This window comes from Zophobas morio, unplaced genomic scaffold, assembly GCF_036711695.1.
Source record: "Zophobas morio isolate AGI-343-1 ecotype UQ-CSIRO unplaced genomic scaffold, CSIRO_AGI_Zmor_V1 ptg000021l, whole genome shotgun sequence".
NCBI classification, from domain to species: domain Eukaryota; kingdom Metazoa; phylum Arthropoda; class Insecta; order Coleoptera; family Tenebrionidae; genus Zophobas; species Zophobas morio.
This window is the reverse complement of record NW_026972126.1, coordinates 25,685,646-25,703,280: the sequence shown is the minus strand read 5'-3', so window position 1 is coordinate 25,703,280 and position 17,635 is coordinate 25,685,646. Positions and strand designations below refer to the sequence as shown.

The following is a 17,635-nucleotide window of genomic DNA, read 5'->3' as shown; positions in this document are numbered from 1 at the left end:
TTTTTTATTCTTATCAAATTAAAACACCCAAGAAGATTATGTGTCTGTTCGACGTGGACGGCACCCTCACCAAGGCCCGCCGGACCATAGACCCCGCCTTCGACGAGTTCATCCAGACCAAAATCAAACCCTTGTGCACCCTGGGCGTGGTCGGAGGGTCAGACTTCAAGAAAATCGCTGAACAACTCAACGGCGACGACATGATCTTCCGCTTTGACTACGTGTTCCCGGAAAACGGGCTAGTGCAGTTCAAGTTCGGGAAAGAAGTGGGACGACAAAGTATCCAGAAATTCATGGGTGAAGAGAAACTGCAGACGATTATTAATTTCTCGTTAGGATACTTAGCGAAGGTGGTTCTACCCGTGAAAAGGGGCACCTTCATTGAGTTCCGGTCCGGGATGTTGAATATCTGCCCGATTGGAAGGTCGTGCTCGCAGGAGGAAAGGGACAGTTTTGAGAAGTACGACAAGGAGTTTCAGGTGCGGCAGACCATGATTGACGTCCTCAAGAAAAAGTTTCCCGATATTGGGTTATCGTATGCGATAGGGGGGCAGATTAGCTTCGACGTGTTCCCGCACGGGTGGGACAAGACTTACTGTTTGCGACACCTGGAGACTGAAGGGTTCGACGAAATACACTTTTTCGGGGATAAGACTGACGAAGGGGGGAACGACCACGAGATTTTCAACGACCCGAGGACCATCGGACACAAAGTCACCAGTCCTGAGGACACGAGAAAACAGCTTGTGCAACTTTTCAACTTATGAGATTCATTGTTTATTAAAAATTATTGTCCAATGTAATTCGGCTTTCTTTTGTCGTTGAAAGCTTGCAACCCTTCCAGTCGGTCTTTCGTTGGAATAACCTGGGCATAGCAGGCTTCTTCTATCGCTAGACCCGTACTTAAATCAGCTTCGAGTCCTCTATTGATGGCTTTCTTGGCCATGCGTATCGCCACAGGCCCGTTCGGCAAAATCTCTCTGGCTAGCTCAAGCGACTTAAGATAAGCCGCATCTCGATTGGTGTTTTGTGGAACCACGTGGTTAACCACGCCTAGTTTGTAGGCGTGGTCTCCATTGATCACTCGTGCCGTGAAAATCAACTCTTTTGCAATGGATGGTCCAACCAAACGAGGCAATCTTTGGGTACCTCCAGCCCCTGGAATTATGGCTAGTTTGCTTTCTACTAGACCCATTTTGGCGTCGTTGGCGGCCACTCGAATGTCGCACGCGAGTGACAGTTCGAGCCCGCCGCCCACGGCTACTCCATCCAGCGCGGCTATGACCGGAATGGGCAAATTCTGGATTTGGTCCATAATACTGCGCAGATTTGACACGAATTGAGCCACCAGCTCCTGGGGCATGGATAATCGTTCCTTCAAGTCCGCACCTGATGACAAGATTAGAGCGGGTTCAAACTAGTTTTAAGTCTCACCTGCGCAAAAGACCCCAGGGACTAAACTCCGAACGATCAAAACTCGGGCGGTTGTATCAAAATTGATTTTCTGGATGGCATTTTGCAATTCCCGGACTAGCTTCGTCCCGAAGGAATTTTTCTGTTGGAGTCGGTTGAAACCGAAAACTGTGATACCTTCGTCGGAGTTGGGGAGGTTTTGGGTGACTAAGTCGCTGGTTTGTGAGATTTTTCGGTGTGTGTAGACGGGGTTTTTGGGTAATTTTTGTAAGTGTCTCAAAGCGAACATGGTCAAAAAGTTAGGTTAGGTTACTCGGGTGTTATCTACAGGGGTCAAAGTTTGATCGCGTTTGGTAAAAAACCATTTATTTGCGCTGTAGTAAAATAACAATAACAAATAATGTACACAACTGAGGTATTAATATCTCAAGAACACACATAAGCTGATCCTTAACATGGAAACTCTTACGCTAAGGCTTTTATTTAAAATAAATAATATACGTATTTTATTTACAACCTGCGTGCTAACTTCTGATGTTAAAGTAAATACTGTGCGTAAAATATCCAAAACTTTGATATGAAATGTTATTGACTAAAAAATAATCTTGCGTTTACAACAAATGAGACGAGTCGATTAATAATATAATTTATTTTGTACAAATCATGCATGGCACAATTAATACTCCAGGTCTTAATTGTACGATGTACAATCATCTATTTACAATAAATAAAAGGACGGTTAACGAAAAGAACATCAATCACAGTCAAAACAATGACCACACAAATAAAACCATGTCGCTACACAAAATAGTGAGCTTCTAAAAGCGAATCAGTCTCACTAAAAGAAAAAAAAAAGTTTAGTTACAACTAACGCTTTGTAAAAGCAAGATTATCAACAATAAGGCATTAATAAATCTATTTACTTCTTAACAACTTTTTTCTTTCCCTTTTTCTTTTCTTTTTTATCGTCGCTACTGTCGTCTTGACTCGCTTCCTTCTCGTCGCTCTTTTTCTCTTCATCCTGCATCTCTTCGTCTGGTTTAGCGTCCGTCGTTTCGCTAACCTGACTCTCTTGGGGTTTGTCTTCCGCGGCCACCACCTCGGGCGCCACTTCCATTTTCTCTTCGACGACGACGGGGGGGTTATTCGTCTCCGTTGTTTCCACGACCGGTTCAACTTTAGCTTCAGTCTCCCCTTTCTGTTCAACCTCCTCTACTTTCTCCTTGTCTTCGACGTCCATCTTCTCCACTTCCCCTTCAGTCGGAGGACTCGTCTCCACTTTCTCGTCCTCGCTGATTTTCTCCTGGGGTTTTGGAACGTTGGCTGCCGCTTTGGCTTCTAAAATAGTGATGCAACTCTGGATGCACTTGATCGCTTCCTTCCGCGCTTGTCTGATATTCTCCTGGCCTTGAGTATCAATATTGTCTAACTTCAAGAGATTCCTAGTCAGCATCTCGTCCAAGTAGAGGTACTGCTTGTCCCTGGGCAACCCGTCGAACTTCTCCACCTGCCCCATCAACTCCGACACGTCCTTCTGTATCAGCTGGATGAGATCTATCGGGGTGCTGGGCTTAGGGACTTCCTTCGGCTTCTCTTCCTTCTTCTCTTGGGGCTTCTGCGGTGGTGCTTGTCGCTCGGGCTGCGCCTGCGCCTGTGGTTGTGGTTGTTTCTTAACCTCCGGCCCGAACCCCCCGTGTTGTCTCTCCGGGGGCGGCTTCCCCACAAACTGAGTAAAGTGGCTCGGCGAATGCCCGAAGATCCTCTCGGGCTGCGGCTGGCTGAAGCTCGCCCCCGTGTGCTTCGGCACCACCGGCTCGTCTCTCCCCTCTACGTGTATAGGAATCACCCGCTCCACGGGCTTGTCCTGGGTCTGCTGCGGCTGCGACTGCGTTTTGCCCATGTCTCCCATTCCCCCGTCCCGGTTGATCGGGATGTGGATGCTCGAAACGTATCTCTGGCGGTTGTCCGGGGGCGGCGCAGACATCGATCTTTGGTTTCTATCATTCACCGGCTCCTGCTTCTGCCCCAAGTCGACGGTGTTGCTCTGCTGGATGTTCTGCTTGCGGCCGCGCTCCGGCCGGGGTTTGTCCTCTTCGGGCTGGGGTTGCGGCGGCGGCGATGTTTGCGGGGGCTGGTCCTCGTCGAAAGGGTCGCTGAAGGGGAAGCCGAAGCGCTCGAAGCGGCCCGAGGCGAAGGGCCTGCTCGCGAAGCGGTGGAAGTCCTGGTCGGCGGGCCGCGGCGGACGCCGGCGGCCGAGGGTCTCTGAGCGGAACGGGAAGCCGTCTAGGTGCTCGGCGAGCTCGGGGTGGCGTTTGGCGATGTCGTCGAGCTGGCTACGGAAGTGGTCGTCCCTGTCGTCGCGGTCGAAGGAGAAGCCACTCTGGAAGAAAACGGGAACGTTAGGGGTTTGTACGAAGGGGGTGAGAAAGCGTGAAAATGAAAGAATGAAAGGCGTCGGGGTGTCTATAAAGGTATATCTACACATTTTATGCGCGCAGTTTTAATCTAGTCGTTTTTTAAACAATTGCTTCGCTTACTAAGTAATGAATAGAATAGAATCACCAAAGGTCGATTTATACACTTGCCGTTGAAAGTTGGTACGTCGTTGGAATGACGTTCGAAATGACCAACTTTTAACTTTCGCCGTTACGTTCCGTCGACGTTGGCTTTTCAACCAATCAAATTGCGGTAGTGTGCAGTGTTGCCAACTTGAAGGAAAATCCCCTGAAGTAATTCCACGAAATGACATTTTGATAGAGATAATGAGGTCCATTTTAGCCATTTAATGACCTATTCACAGAAACCCTCATATTTTAAATAGCTGCCATCATTTTCTTACATTCTAGATTTCTATCAGTACTTATGCATCGTTAAAGATAGTTCTCGACCATTAAGATTTATTACTATTCGTCTCAAAAACAGATTAGGTATTATAACTAAAAGGGCTCACATTTTGCCCTTTTTTTCTTAATATGTGTAGTCTTCTTTTCACAACAAGAAAAGTAAAACATGTTTAAAATGGTAAATTTATGTAGGAAAGTATAGATTTTGCATTTAGGCTCCGCCTCTCGGTCTGACAACGAATGAAAAATTCATCATAATAAAGCTTGGGTTGGCTATGGGTGGGGCTTAACTTTTGGCTTGTGTTTTTCTTAATATACATAAATTCTTTGAACAACACGATACTCAAAAACATGTTCATCAGAATTGAGATAGGGCGGGTGGGCGGGGCATACATTGTGCCCTTTTTTTCTTAATATACATAGCCTCTTTTCACAACAAGAAACTTGGAACATGGTTAAAATGCTACATTTTTGCAAAGTAATATGGATTTTGCAATTATTTTATATTTTAAACATGTTTTAAATTTCAAGTTGTGAAAAGAAGTCTACACACATTAAAACACTAAGGCAAATTATAAGCCCGCCCACCCACCCTATCTCAATTGTGATGATTTTTTTTATTCGCCGTGAACCAAAGGGGCGGAGCTTAACTGCAAAATACTTATTTCTTTACAAGAAAGAATACTATGTATATTAAGAAAAAAAGTAAAATATAGATCCCACCCACCCACCCCGTCTCAATTGTGTTGATTTTTTTTATTCTTATCAACTTAAAACACGTTTAAAATGGTAAATTTTTGTAAGGAAACATGGATTTTGCAGTTAAGCTCCGCCCCTAGGTCTTCCAACGAATGAAAACTGCATTACTACTTAGATCAGGACAAGTTTGGGTGGGGTTTAATCGTTGACTATAATTTTTGAATAATACGGTACTCGAAAACATGTCTTACATGGTAATTTCTTGTAAGAAATAATAAGGATTTTGCAATTAAATTCTGCTCGTTTGGCTCTCAATTAAAAAAATTTATCCCATTTGAGACAGGGTGGGTGGGCGGGGTTTACTTTGCCTTCCGAACGAATCCAAAAGAATACGAAAAGAATTCCAGGGAATAAAAAAGATTTCGAAAGAATACAATGACCAAATTTCGGGAGGATAAGAGAGAATCTGGAAGAATCCTACAAAATCGGACAGAATCTGGGAGAATCCGGAAGAATACGAAAAAAATTCCAAAGGATACAAGAGAACCAAAAGAATATGAGAGAATATGAAAGAATCCGGACGTTTCTGAAAGAATCCAAGAAAATTTGGTAGAATTTATAATATAAGAGAATCGGCCAAATTCTGAGAGGATTGGGGAGAATCCGGAAGAATCGTGAAGAATCTGGGAAAAATACCAGAGACTCCTAGAGAATTTGAAAGAATCTGGGTAATTGCAAAAATATCCTAGAAAATCTGACAGAATCCGAAAGAATCCGAGTGAATCAAAGAGAATCCTAAAATATTTTTTAAGAATTCAACAGAATCCCAAAGAATATAAAAAAATCCCGAAGAATGCTAGAGAATATGAGAGAATCCGACAAAATTCCGAGAGGACCGCAGAGAATCCGAGAAAATCTGACAGAATCCGGCAGAATCCGAGTGAATTAGAGAAAATCAGAAAATAATTCGAAAGAATTCAACATAATGCGAAATAATACGCTAAAGAATCTGAAAAGATAGGACAGAATCCGAGGGAATCGGATATCCGAACGAATCCGAAAGAATACGAAAAGAATTCTAGAGAATATAAGAGAATTCGAAATAATACAAGAGAATGACCAAATTCTGAGGGAATAAGAGAGAATCTGAGAAAATCGGACAGAATCTGGAAGTATCCGAGTGAATCACGGAGGATCCGAAAATAATTAAAGAGAAATAGACACAATTCTGAATAATACAAAAGAATCCGAAAGGATAGAAGAGAATCCGAAAAAATCCTAAATCCGAGAGAATCCGGAAGAATACGAAAAAAATCTCAAAGAATACAAAATAATATGAAACAATCCGGACGTTTCTGAAAGAATCCAAGAAAATCTGGCAGAATCTATAACTATCCGACTGAACCAGAGAGAATATGAAAACAATTGCAGAGAATTTGACAGAATCTTAAATAATACGCAAAGGATCCGAAAAAATATGAGAGAATACAAGAAAATATAAGAGAATCGGCTAAATTCCGAGAGGATTGGGGAGAATCCAGAAGAATCTGGGTGATTGCAAAAATATCCTAGAAAATCTGACAGAATCCGAGTGAATCAAAGAGAATCCTAAAATATTTTTTAAGAATTCAACAGAATCCCAACGAATATAAAAGAATCTCGAATAATGCAAGAAAACATGAGAGAATCCGACCAAATTCCGAGAGAACCGCAGAGAATCCGGAAGAATCCGAGAAAATCTGACAGAATCCGGAAGAATCCGAGTGAATCAAAGAGAATCCTAAAACAATTCTTAAGAATTCAACAGAATCCCAAAGAATATAAAAGAATCCCGAAGAATGCAAGAGAACATGAGAGAATCCGACCAAATTCCGAAAGGACCGCAGAGAATCCGGAAGAATCCTTAAGAATCCGAGAAAATCTGACAGAATCCGGAAGAATCCGAGTGAATCAAAGAGAATCCTAAAATAATTTTTAAGAATTCAACAGAATCCCAAAGAATATAAAAAAATCCCGAAGAATGCAAGAGAATATGAGAGAATCCGACCAAATTCCTAGAGAACCGCAGAGAATCCGGAAGATTCCTTAAGAATTGGAGAAAATCTGACAGAATTCGGAAGAATCGGAGTGAATCAAAAAGAATCGTAACGTAATTCTTAAGAATTCAACAGAATCCCAAAGAATATAAAAGAATCCCGAAGAATGCAAGAGAACATGAGATAATCCGACAAAATTCCGAGAGAACCGCAGAGAATCCGGAAGAAACCGAGTGAATCAAAGAGAATCCTAAATTAATTCTTAAGAATTCAACAGAATCCCAAAGAATATAAAAGAATCCAGAAAAATACAAGAGAATATGAGAGAATCCGACCAAATTCCGAGAGGACCGCAGAGAATCCGGAAGATTCCTTAAGAATCCGAGAAAATCTGACAGAATCCGGAAGAATCCGAGTGAATCAAAGAGAATCCTAAAATAATTTTTAAGAATTCAACAGAATCCCAAAGAATATAAAAGAATCCCGAAGAATGCACGAGAATATGAGAGAATCCGATCAAATTCTGAGACGACCGCAGAGAATCCGACAAAATCTGACAGAATCCGGAAGAATCCGAGTGAATTGGAGAAAATCAGAAAATAATTCGAAAGAATTCAACATAATGGGAAATAATACGCTGAAGAATCTGAAAAGATACGACAGAATCCGAGGGAATCGGAGATCCGAACGAATCCGAAAGAATACGAAAAGAATTCTGGGGAATATAAGAGAATTCGAAATAATACAAGAGAATGACCATGACCAAATTCCGAGACAATAAGAGAGAATCTGGAAAAATCCTAGAGAATACGAGAGAATTCGAGAATATATGAAAGAATCCGAGAAAATCGGACAGAATCTGGAAGTATCCGAGTGATTCGCGAAGGATCCGAAAATAATTGAAGAGAAATAGACACAATTCTGAATAATACAGAAGAATCCGAAAAGATACAGGAGAATCCGAAAAAATTCTAAATCCGAGAGAATCCGGAAGAATACAAAAAAAAAAATCCAAAGAATTCGAGAGAACCAAAAGAATATGAGAAAATATGAAAGAATTCGGACGTTTCTAAAAGAATCCAAGAGAATCTGGTAGAATTTATAACTATCCGAGTGAACCAGAGAGAATCTGAAAATAATTGCAGAGAATTTGACAGAATTTTAAATAATACACAAAGGATTCGAAAAAATATGAGAGAATACAAGAAAATATAAGAGAATCGGCCAAATTCCCAGAGGATTGGGGAGAATCCGGAAAAATCGGGGAAAATACCAGAGAATCCTAGAGAATTTGAAAGAATCTGGGTGATTGCAAAAATATCCTAGAAAATCTGACAGAATCCGAAAGAATCAGAGTGAATCAACGAGAATCCTAAAATAATTCTTAAGAATTCAACAGAATCCCAAAGAATATAAAAGAATCCCGAAGAATGCAAGAGAATATGAGAGAATCCGACCAAATTCCGAGAGAACCGCAGAGAATCTGGAAGAATCCTTAATAATCGGAGAAAATCTGGCAGAATCCGGAAGAATCCGAGTGAATCAAAGAGAATCCTAAAATAATTCTTAAGAATTCAACCGAATCCCAAAGAATATAAAATAATCCCGAAGAATGCAAGAGAACATGAGAGAATCCGACCAAATTCCGAGAGGACCGCAGAGGATCCGGAAGAATCCTTAAGAATCCGCGAAAATCGGACAGAATCCGGAAAAATCCAAGTGAATCAAAGAGAATCCTAAAATAATTCTTAAGAATTCAACAGAATTCCAAAGAATATAAAATAATCCCGAAGAATGCAAGAGAACATGAGAGAATCCGACCAAATTCCGAGAGAACCGCAGAGGATCCGGAAGAATCCTTAAGAATCCAAGAAAATCTGACAGAATCCGAAAGAATACGAGTGAATCAAAAAGAGTCGTAAAATAATTCTTAAGAATTCAACAGAACCCCAAAGAATATAAAAAAATCTCGAAGAATGCAAGAGAACATGAGAGAATCCGACCAAATTCCGAGAGAACCGCAGAGAAACCGGAAGAATCCTTCAGAATCGGAGAAAATCTGACAGAATCCGGAAGAATCCGAGTGAATAACAGAAAATCGTAAAATAATTCTTAAGAATTCAACAGAATCCCAAAGATTATAAAAGAATTCCGAAGAATGCAAGAGAACCTGAGAGAATCCGACCAAATTCCGAGAGAACCGCAGAGAATCCGGATGAATCAGAGTGAATCAAAGAGAATCGTAAAATAATTCTTAAGAATTCAACCGAATCCCAAAGAATATAAAAGAATCCCGAAGAATGCAAAAGAACATGAGAGAATCCGACCAAATTCCGAGAGAACCGCAGAGAATCCGAGGAAAACTGACAGAATCCGGAAGAATCCGAGTGAATCAAAGAGAATCCTAGAATAATTCTTAAGAATTCAACAGAATCCCAAAGAATATACAAGAATCCCGAAGAAGGCAAGAGAATATGAGAGAATCTGACCAAATTCCAAGAGGACTGCAGAGAATCCGAGAAAATCTGACAGAATCCAGAAGAATACGAGTGAATGATAGAAAATCAGAAAATAATTCGAAAGAATTCAACATAATGGAAAATAATACGCTCAAGAATATGAAAAGTAGGACAGAATCCAAGGGAATCGGAGATCCGAACGAATCCGAAAAAATACGAAAAGAATTCTAGAGGATATAAGAATTCGAAATAATACAAGAGAATGACCAAATTCCGAGAGAATAAGAGAGAATCCGGAAGAATCCTAGAGAATACGAGAGAATTCAAGAGTATATGAAGGAATCCAAGAAAATCTGGTAGAATTTATAACTATTGAGAATGGATCCTAATCTTTGGCTTTATTTTTTTCTTAATATATATAGTATTTTTTGAACAACACGATACTCAAAAACATGTTTTTAATTTCTCGTAGAGAAATCGGAATTTTGCAGTTAAGCACCGCCCTCTGGCTAACGACGAATAAAAAAAATCATCAGAATTGAGATAGGGCGGGTGGGCGGGGCTTACATTTTGCCCGTTTTTCTTAATATGTGTAGACTTATTCCGACAAAAAGAAACTTAAATCAAGTCTAATTAAAATAGTAAATTTTAACTTCAACGTCAACAGCAAGTTTATAAATCCGACTTAATCGAGTCTATCGGGCGACTTGCCACTTTCATGTTTTCTCGATATTTCCACAGTGCGAAAAAAATCGCAAAACAATTTTCATGAAGAAACTTCTACCGATTTATTTTTTTTTTCCTTAAAACCCCTGTGCTGCTCCGCTCTCTAATCATGACGTCGCACGCCTACACACGGTCACCGTCAACGCTTCCGGCGAAAGATCTCGATTACTTACATCCTCAGTTCCGGCCTCCATGGGCTCGCACACATCCCTCTCCCCCAGCGGAATACTCCGCACCGTATCAACCATCGGCGTCGTCATAATAACCAAAATAACCAACAACACTGATTCACACTTATAAATAAACTCGGAATGTACTTCGTGGACTTCGCACTATCACTTCTTCGCTGTCGCGTCGAGTCGAAATTGCTACGCGCCGCGCTCCGATCGCGTATATGACCGGTGTATGATCGGTGGTGGGGGGTTCCGGAGTGTTCCAGCGAGCGCGACGCGTTCCGGAAAGTTTCCGGAACGTTCTGGATGCACGCAGACCCGATATAAATAAATGAGTCAAGCGACGCGTGTGATTATTTGGCATTTATGCGCGACTTTGTGAGCAGCGTCCTTGGTTGTTCGAAATCTGGAACGACATTGTTAGTGTTTACCTATCTGCGCGCACCTTTTATGGAATTAACGTGTCGGGCGATGACTAGCCGTTAAATAATACCCACATTTGCATATTTATGGTTATGGTGACGCTAATTCGCACGATTAACTTATTTTCGGTGCGTTTATTTAGAGATAGTGGACCCATCATCGGGGAAAAATGCATAGTTTTGATACGGAGCGCTTGCCAACCGAAACCGAGGTTCTAGCACGAACTCTGGGTTTTCGATACATAAAACAGATGTAGATAAGTGGAGCCGCTAATGAATCAGAAATTAAAAATCGATTGTGAAACTTTCCTCAAATAGAATCGCTGCGGACTCGTGTTGGAGCATTGAAAGGTGTCAAGGTTGGCTTTTTGGACTGCAGACACGGCGACTAGATGTTAGATTTAATAAGTGGTATGAGATGGTAAAAGCGGTGGGTTATTGGGGGGGTTAACGCCGCCTTGTGATCCCAGGGCTTACCTTGGTCTTAAAAAAAATCTTCGTTGCGTTCAAACAACTGCTGCGAAAAAATTATCTCGGACAAAACCTAGAAAAAAGCTCGTTCGTCTTAGTGACACTTTAAAAATTAAAGCAAAGAGCGGATGAGAATTCAAACTATTAGATTTGGCCCTGAACACATTTATTCAGCAAGCCCGATGTGTTGCCAAAGTTGTATTAGTTTAATTACCACGGGAAATAACGTACGATTGTATAAAGAAGAGTCTAGCCACAATAATAATAAATTTTATTTCGGATATACTACGTCCTATTCCATTCTTAAAATCCAGAATAAAATTACTCGTTACGTTGTTCATTATCGCACCACTTACTCATTCCGCGTTTATGTGTAAAGTAACGCGAATTGTAATAAAAATAAGTGAGCAATACCCAAACGGTTGCAGTCATTTTATCCCCAATTAAATTTCTCCTCAAATTTTAATTAATGCGTAGACGGTGTGTCTTGTACCATTAATAACCTGTTGCTTCTATATGAGCAACTATTGATTTCTCAGCGCCTGATAATGTTGTAGAGGATTCTCGAAGTCCTTACGGCTTAATTCGCTCTAAGCTTGACGAAATTGCCAAGGATAACGATACGGAATATTTGTCGACTTTTTGACTGTATATTTATTTAAATCTACTTCAGAACTCGCTACTTCAGACGCATTTTCAACCTGTTGCTTCAATGCGAGCGACTTTATTGATTTCCCGAGTCGATAATTGCCTAGAAAATTCTCGAAGTTTGGACGGATTCCTTCCAGCTTAATCCTCCGTGAATCCGAAGGGATAACGATGAATGTCAACAGTAAAACGAAATTTATGTTGGAACTTCGCACATTTGCTGGTGGTATTTTTAAATTTTAATTAACAGTTGAATATACAGGGTGAGTCACTAAGTGCGCGCGATTCTCATTAATTATTACTAAAAAAATTCAAGCCCAAAGTTGTAAGGTTCTTTAATTAGCAAACAAAAATTATTTTCAACTTGCTAAAATAAAACTGATTTTGGCAAATGCCACACCCTCTATGAAAATAGAGGGCGGGTGGGCGGCTCAAGTAATCTGAAAATTACAAAATTCAAGTGACGAAACATCAAAAGATCGAAAAATCCTGAAATCGAAAGTCGAAAAATTGGAAAATCAAAGCAGCCCAAAGTCGAAAAATCCAGAAATTTGAATTGAAAAAAAAAAATCATTAATCCAAAAATTGAATAATCCAAAAATTGACAATGAACAATCGAAAAATCGGAAAATTTAAAAGCCGAAGAATTGAACAACTGAAATTTCCGAAATTTTAAAAATCGAAAAACTTAGTACCGACATCGAAAATCGAAAGACTGAAAAATTGACAAATCAGAACTGAAAATCGAGACAACAAAAAAATTTAAATTTTAAAAATGAAAAATAAAAAAATCGAAAAGTAAGATTTAAAAATCAAAAAACTGAAAAAGTGAAAAATCTACAGATGGAAAATTCGAAAAACGAAAAGTCGAAAAATAGAGAAATCGAGAAATCAAATAGTCAACAATCCAAAAAATAGAAATCGAAAATTCGAAAATTTAGAAACGTCAGAAGTTGAAAATGGAAAATTCAAATTTTAAAAATCAAAAACTGAAAAACCGAAAAAAATCTAATATTAAGAAGTCTAAAACTCGAAGGATCGAGAAATTGAAACATCAAAAAACTGAAAAAACCAAAATTTAAAAATCCGGAAAGTTGAAAACTAGATTTATAGAAAAACCGTCGAAAAATCCAAGTCTAATATTTTAAAAATTGAAAAATTAAAACATCCAAAATTGGATAATCGAAAAATCTGAAAAATGCCAAAACTGAAATGAAAAAATCGAAAAATATAAATCTTGAAAATTCGAAAAAATCGAAAACTGAAAAATCTAAATCCAAAAATTGAAAATTAGAAACATCGAAGAACTGAGAAATCGAAAAATATGAAATTGTAACAATAAAAAAATTAAAACATCGACAAATTTAAGATTAAAAAATCGAAGAATTCAAACAAAAAAATCTAAAAATTGATAAATTAAAAAATCGAAGAAAAATTGAAGAACCGAACAACTGAAAAATCGAGAAATCGAAATCTCGAAAAACCAAAAACTGAAAATTTGAAAAATCTAAAATTCAAAAATCGAGAAAGTAAAAGATCAAGAAAACGACAATTCGAAAAAGTAGTATTTCTTAAGATAAGCCTGATTTTGGCAAATGACATAATCCCCTGAGAAAATAGGGGGGTGGGTGGGCGGGGCTAGTACTTGCTAAGATAAGACTAATTTTGGCAAATGACATATCCTCTGAGAAAACAGAAAAAAATATTAATGTAATCATTAATCACAAGTAAAAACTCATCATATTTTGCACATTTTGGGTAGAATTTATTTGGCAACATTTTGGGATAACGTCATCAATATTTTAGGGTCGAATAAAACGTAAAAGTAGAGGGTTTGCTTAGGCTCAGGAAGTAAAAACAAAAAAGGGTTGATTAAAAAATGAGAAAATGGATGATTAACAAAGGGTACTAAAAGGAGAATAAAAAGGGGAGGAAAAAATGGACTATAAAAAAACAGGATAAAAACCCCCCAAAAAAGGTCCGAAAAAAGACGATAAAAAATACCAAAAGAAGGAGGCTAAAATCAACTAAAGGCAACTAAAAACGAGGGACAAAAAAGCGACAAAAGAAAAAGTGTGAAACAAAAAGCACAAAAAGCAACGAAAAAAGCAGGAAAAAAAAGGTGCGTAAAATGACGACTAACAGCGCGATTAACAAGGCCGATTTAAGGGAAAAAAGACAAAAAATAACGATTAAAAAAAGGGGACAGAATGAAAAAAAGACAACAAAATATATCAAAAAAGCTGATAGTGGCAAAAATAGGAGACGAATAAGCTTATTAAAAAGGGAGGTCAAAAAAGTGGGGGAAAAAAGGGGCGAAAAAAGACAACAAAGAAAAGGTAGCAAACAAGGTCAAAAAAAAACAAAGGCGACGAAAGATCAGAAAAATAAGCAGAAAAAGAGCGACTAAAAAAGGACAATTAAAAAAAAGGCAAAAAAAAACAAAAAAGGTGCCCAAAACCGAGAAAAGAGTGAGAAAAAAGCCAAAAAAGGCCATTAAAAACGACAAGAGGGCGATTTAAAAAAGAATACCAAAAATAAAAAAAATAAAAAAGGAAGACCATAAAAAAGAAAACAAAAATATGCCACAACAAATAGGCTATAAAAACAGGATTAAAATGCATCAAAAACCGTTACGAAAAAAGACGAAATAATAAGAGAAAAAAGGCGTATAAAAACGCGATAAAAAAATGACTTTTAAAGAAAAGAAAGACAAGGGGAGAAACGGACAAAAAAGGCGAAAAAGGGAGTACCAAAGAGGGGCATAAAAAAGGACTACAAAAACAATCGGCAAAAAAGGTTGTAGAAAGAGTTAAAACGCAGCCAAAAACGGTCCGAAAAAGACGATACAAAATTATTCAAAAAAGGGGGACAAAAATAGGCGACAAAAAGATCGAATAAAACAAAAAAAAAAAAGGAAGAAAAGACGACAAAAAATCCCAAAAAATGCGGTGGAAGCGGAGACAAAAAATACCAATAAAAAAGGGAGTAAGAAAAAGGAGTTGAAAAAGACAATAAAAGAAAATACTAAACAAGGTTAAAAAAACAAAACAAAAAAGAATGTGAAAAAAAGACTTAAAAAAAGGACTAAAAAGGGTTCCAAAGGGGAGGAAATATATGTGTATTATAATTTTCAAATAGAATATCTTGTACTTTATCACTGCATCTTACCATGCTTAAAATTGAAAATGAAAACTTGAAAAATTTAAATTTCCAAAGTAGACAACTAAAAAATCGAAAAATTAAAATTCCAGAAACTCTGCAACATTGAAAAAACTAAAATATTAAAAAGAAATAAAAAAACAAAAAGGAGAAAAATAAAAAAATTGTTAAATCGTAAAATTAAAATATCGAAAAACTGTTCAAAAGTTGAATCGAAAATTTGGAAAAACGAAAAATGAAAATATAAAAAATTGAAAACTAATCGAAGACCTAAAAAATCGAATAATGGAATTATTTAAAAATCAAAAAATTCAAAGCAAAAAAAACCGAAAATTTCAAATTCAAAAAATCGAAAAATTTGAAATTAGAAGAATCAAAAATATGCAAATCGAAATCTAAAATAGGAAATTTCGAAATCAAAAATTAATAAGAAAATTAAAAAAAAATAAAAATGCGAACATTCAAAAGTAAAACGAAAATATCAAGAAATTGAAAAAACGAAAAATTAAAATTGAGACAATTTAAACTGAAAACTCAAGGAATTAGAAAAATAAAAAAATTTGCAAGTCAAAGACTTCAAAAGTCATAAAATTGCAAAATACAAATCGGAAGATTGAAATTTTCGAAAGTTGAATTCTAAAAATTTTAAATTGAAAAACCTTGAAAGATTTCGAAAATTCAGGAGGAAAAATATAAAAAATTGCAAATTCAAAACTTCTATAAATATAAAGGTTGCAAAATAGAAATCGAAAAACAAAAAAAAAAGGGTAATGTGAAAAATAGAAAATTGGAAAATTAAAAATCAAGAAACTGAAAAAACAATAATGAAAATATCTAAAAGTTCAATAATCAGAAAAATCGAAAAACTGAAAAATTAAAAAATTAATAATGAAAATATTTTACATTAAAAACTTGCAAAATTGCAATACAAAGAAGAAAAACTAAAAAAATTCAAAAAAATGCTAATCAAAATTAGTAAAATATGAAATTTTCAAAATAAACATCAAAAAACTGAAAAGAATCAAAAGTGAAGTAATCGAAAAATGTATAAAATAGAAAATCGAAAAACTTAAAAAACTCTTGCATAGATAAACATGGTTAAAATTTAGAATAACGCGGCAAGGTAGCAACGGAATTTCAAAAATGAACCACTTTTGGCATTATTCAAAATTTTGATTTTTAAATTTTTAGATTTTTCGACTTTGCTTTTGTGATTTATTACTTACTCGATTTTTCAAAATTGTGCGAGTTTTTTGAAATTTTCCATTTTTCAACATTTTCATCTATTCCATGTATTAATTTTTGGATTTTTGGATTTTTTAAATTTTTAAAACTCTTGATTTTTCAATTTTTCGGTTTTGACAATATTTTGATTCCTCCATTAATCAATTTTCACATTTCTCTGTTGAAGTTTTGGGATTTTTTATTTTGGCATTTTTCAAAATTTCGATTTTTAAATTTTTCGGCTTTGTTTTTCTGATTTTTTTCTTACTCAAATTTTCAAAATTTCGCGAGTTTTTTAATCTCACATTTTTCAACATTTTCATCTATTCGAAATTTTAATTTTTCAACATTTTCATCTAATCGATCTATTGATTTTTGGATTTTTGTTTTTTTTTTTTAATTTTTAAAATTCCTTATTTTTCAATTTTTCTGTTTTGACAATATTTTGATTCCTCCATTAATCGATTTTTTAATTTTCCGATTATTCGATTTCTCAATTTTTACATTTCTCTGATGAAGTTTTGGGATTTTTTAATTTTGGCATTATTCAAAATTTCGATTTTAAAATTTTTAGAATTTTTGTCTTTGTTTTTCTGATTTATTATTTACTCGATTTTTCAAAATTGTGCGTGTTTTGAAATCTTACATTTTTCAACATTTTCATCTATTCGATGTTTTGATTTTTGGATTTTTGGATTTTTAGATTTTTAAAATTCTCGATTTTTCAATTTTTCGGTTTTGACAATATTCTGATTCCTCCATTAATCGATTTTTTAATTTTCCGATTTTTCGATTTCTCAATTTTTACATTTCTCTGAGGAAGTTTTGGGATTTTTTATTTTGGCATTTTTCAAAATTTCGGTTTTAAAATTTTTCGGCTTTGTTTTTCTGATTTTTTTCTTACTCAAATTTTCAAAATTTCGCGAGTTTTTTAATCTCACATTTTTCAACATTTTCATCTATTCGATATTTTAATTTTTGGATTTTTTAGTTTATTTTTTTGGTTTTGACAATATTTTGATTCCTCCATGAATCGATTTTTTAATTTTCCGATTTTTCGATTTCTCAATTTTTCCATTTCTCTGTCGTAGTTTTGGGATTTTTTAATTTTGGCATTATTCAAAATTTCGATTTTTAAATTTTTACAATTTTCGTCTGTTTTTCTGATTTATTATTTACTCGATTTTTCAAAATTGTGCGAGTTTTGAAATCTTACATTTTTCAACATTTTCATCTATTCGATGTATTAATTTTTGAATTTTTGGATTTTTTAGATTTTTAAAATTCTTTATTTTTCAATTTTTCGGTTTTGACAATATTTTGGTTCCTCCATTAATCGATTTTTTAATTTTCCGATTT

The 17,635-nt window shown here is 36.3% G+C and overlaps 3 protein-coding genes across 6 annotated transcripts in view; 1 reads left to right on the top strand and 2 right to left on the bottom strand.

Annotated features, from left to right (window-relative positions):
- Stv (starvin) overlaps window positions 1-17,635 on the bottom strand; it is a 32,412-nt gene that overhangs the window by 2,048 nt on the left and 12,729 nt on the right. For 2 of the 4 annotated variants that reach the window (XM_064060585.1, XM_064060586.1), the window contains exon 2: window positions 1,763-3,793. In XM_064060585.1, coding sequence (XP_063916655.1) covers window positions 2,333-3,793 — 1,461 coding nt within the window. In that variant the 3' untranslated portion in view covers window positions 1,763-2,332. Of the gene's footprint in view, window positions 1-1,762; window positions 3,794-10,349; window positions 10,623-17,635 lie in introns of those variants that run through there. The other 2 variants (XM_064060587.1, XR_010281035.1) reach the window with 2 other exon arrangements.
- LOC135132478 (phosphomannomutase-like) lies at window positions 31-803 on the top strand. Its single transcript, XM_064060592.1, has one exon. It carries the CDS (start codon window positions 39-41, stop codon window positions 765-767), a length of 729 nt encoding a protein of 242 aa, XP_063916662.1. The 5' UTR covers window positions 31-38; the 3' UTR covers window positions 768-803.
- Window positions 754-1,724, bottom strand: LOC135132476 (methylglutaconyl-CoA hydratase, mitochondrial-like). The gene is made up of 2 exons (XM_064060590.1): window positions 1,435-1,724; window positions 754-1,389 (listed from the first exon to the last, which is right to left on the bottom strand). The coding sequence occupies exons 1-2, from the start codon at window positions 1,700-1,702 to the stop codon at window positions 788-790; spliced, it is 870 nt and encodes a 289-aa protein (XP_063916660.1). The 5' UTR covers window positions 1,703-1,724; the 3' UTR covers window positions 754-787.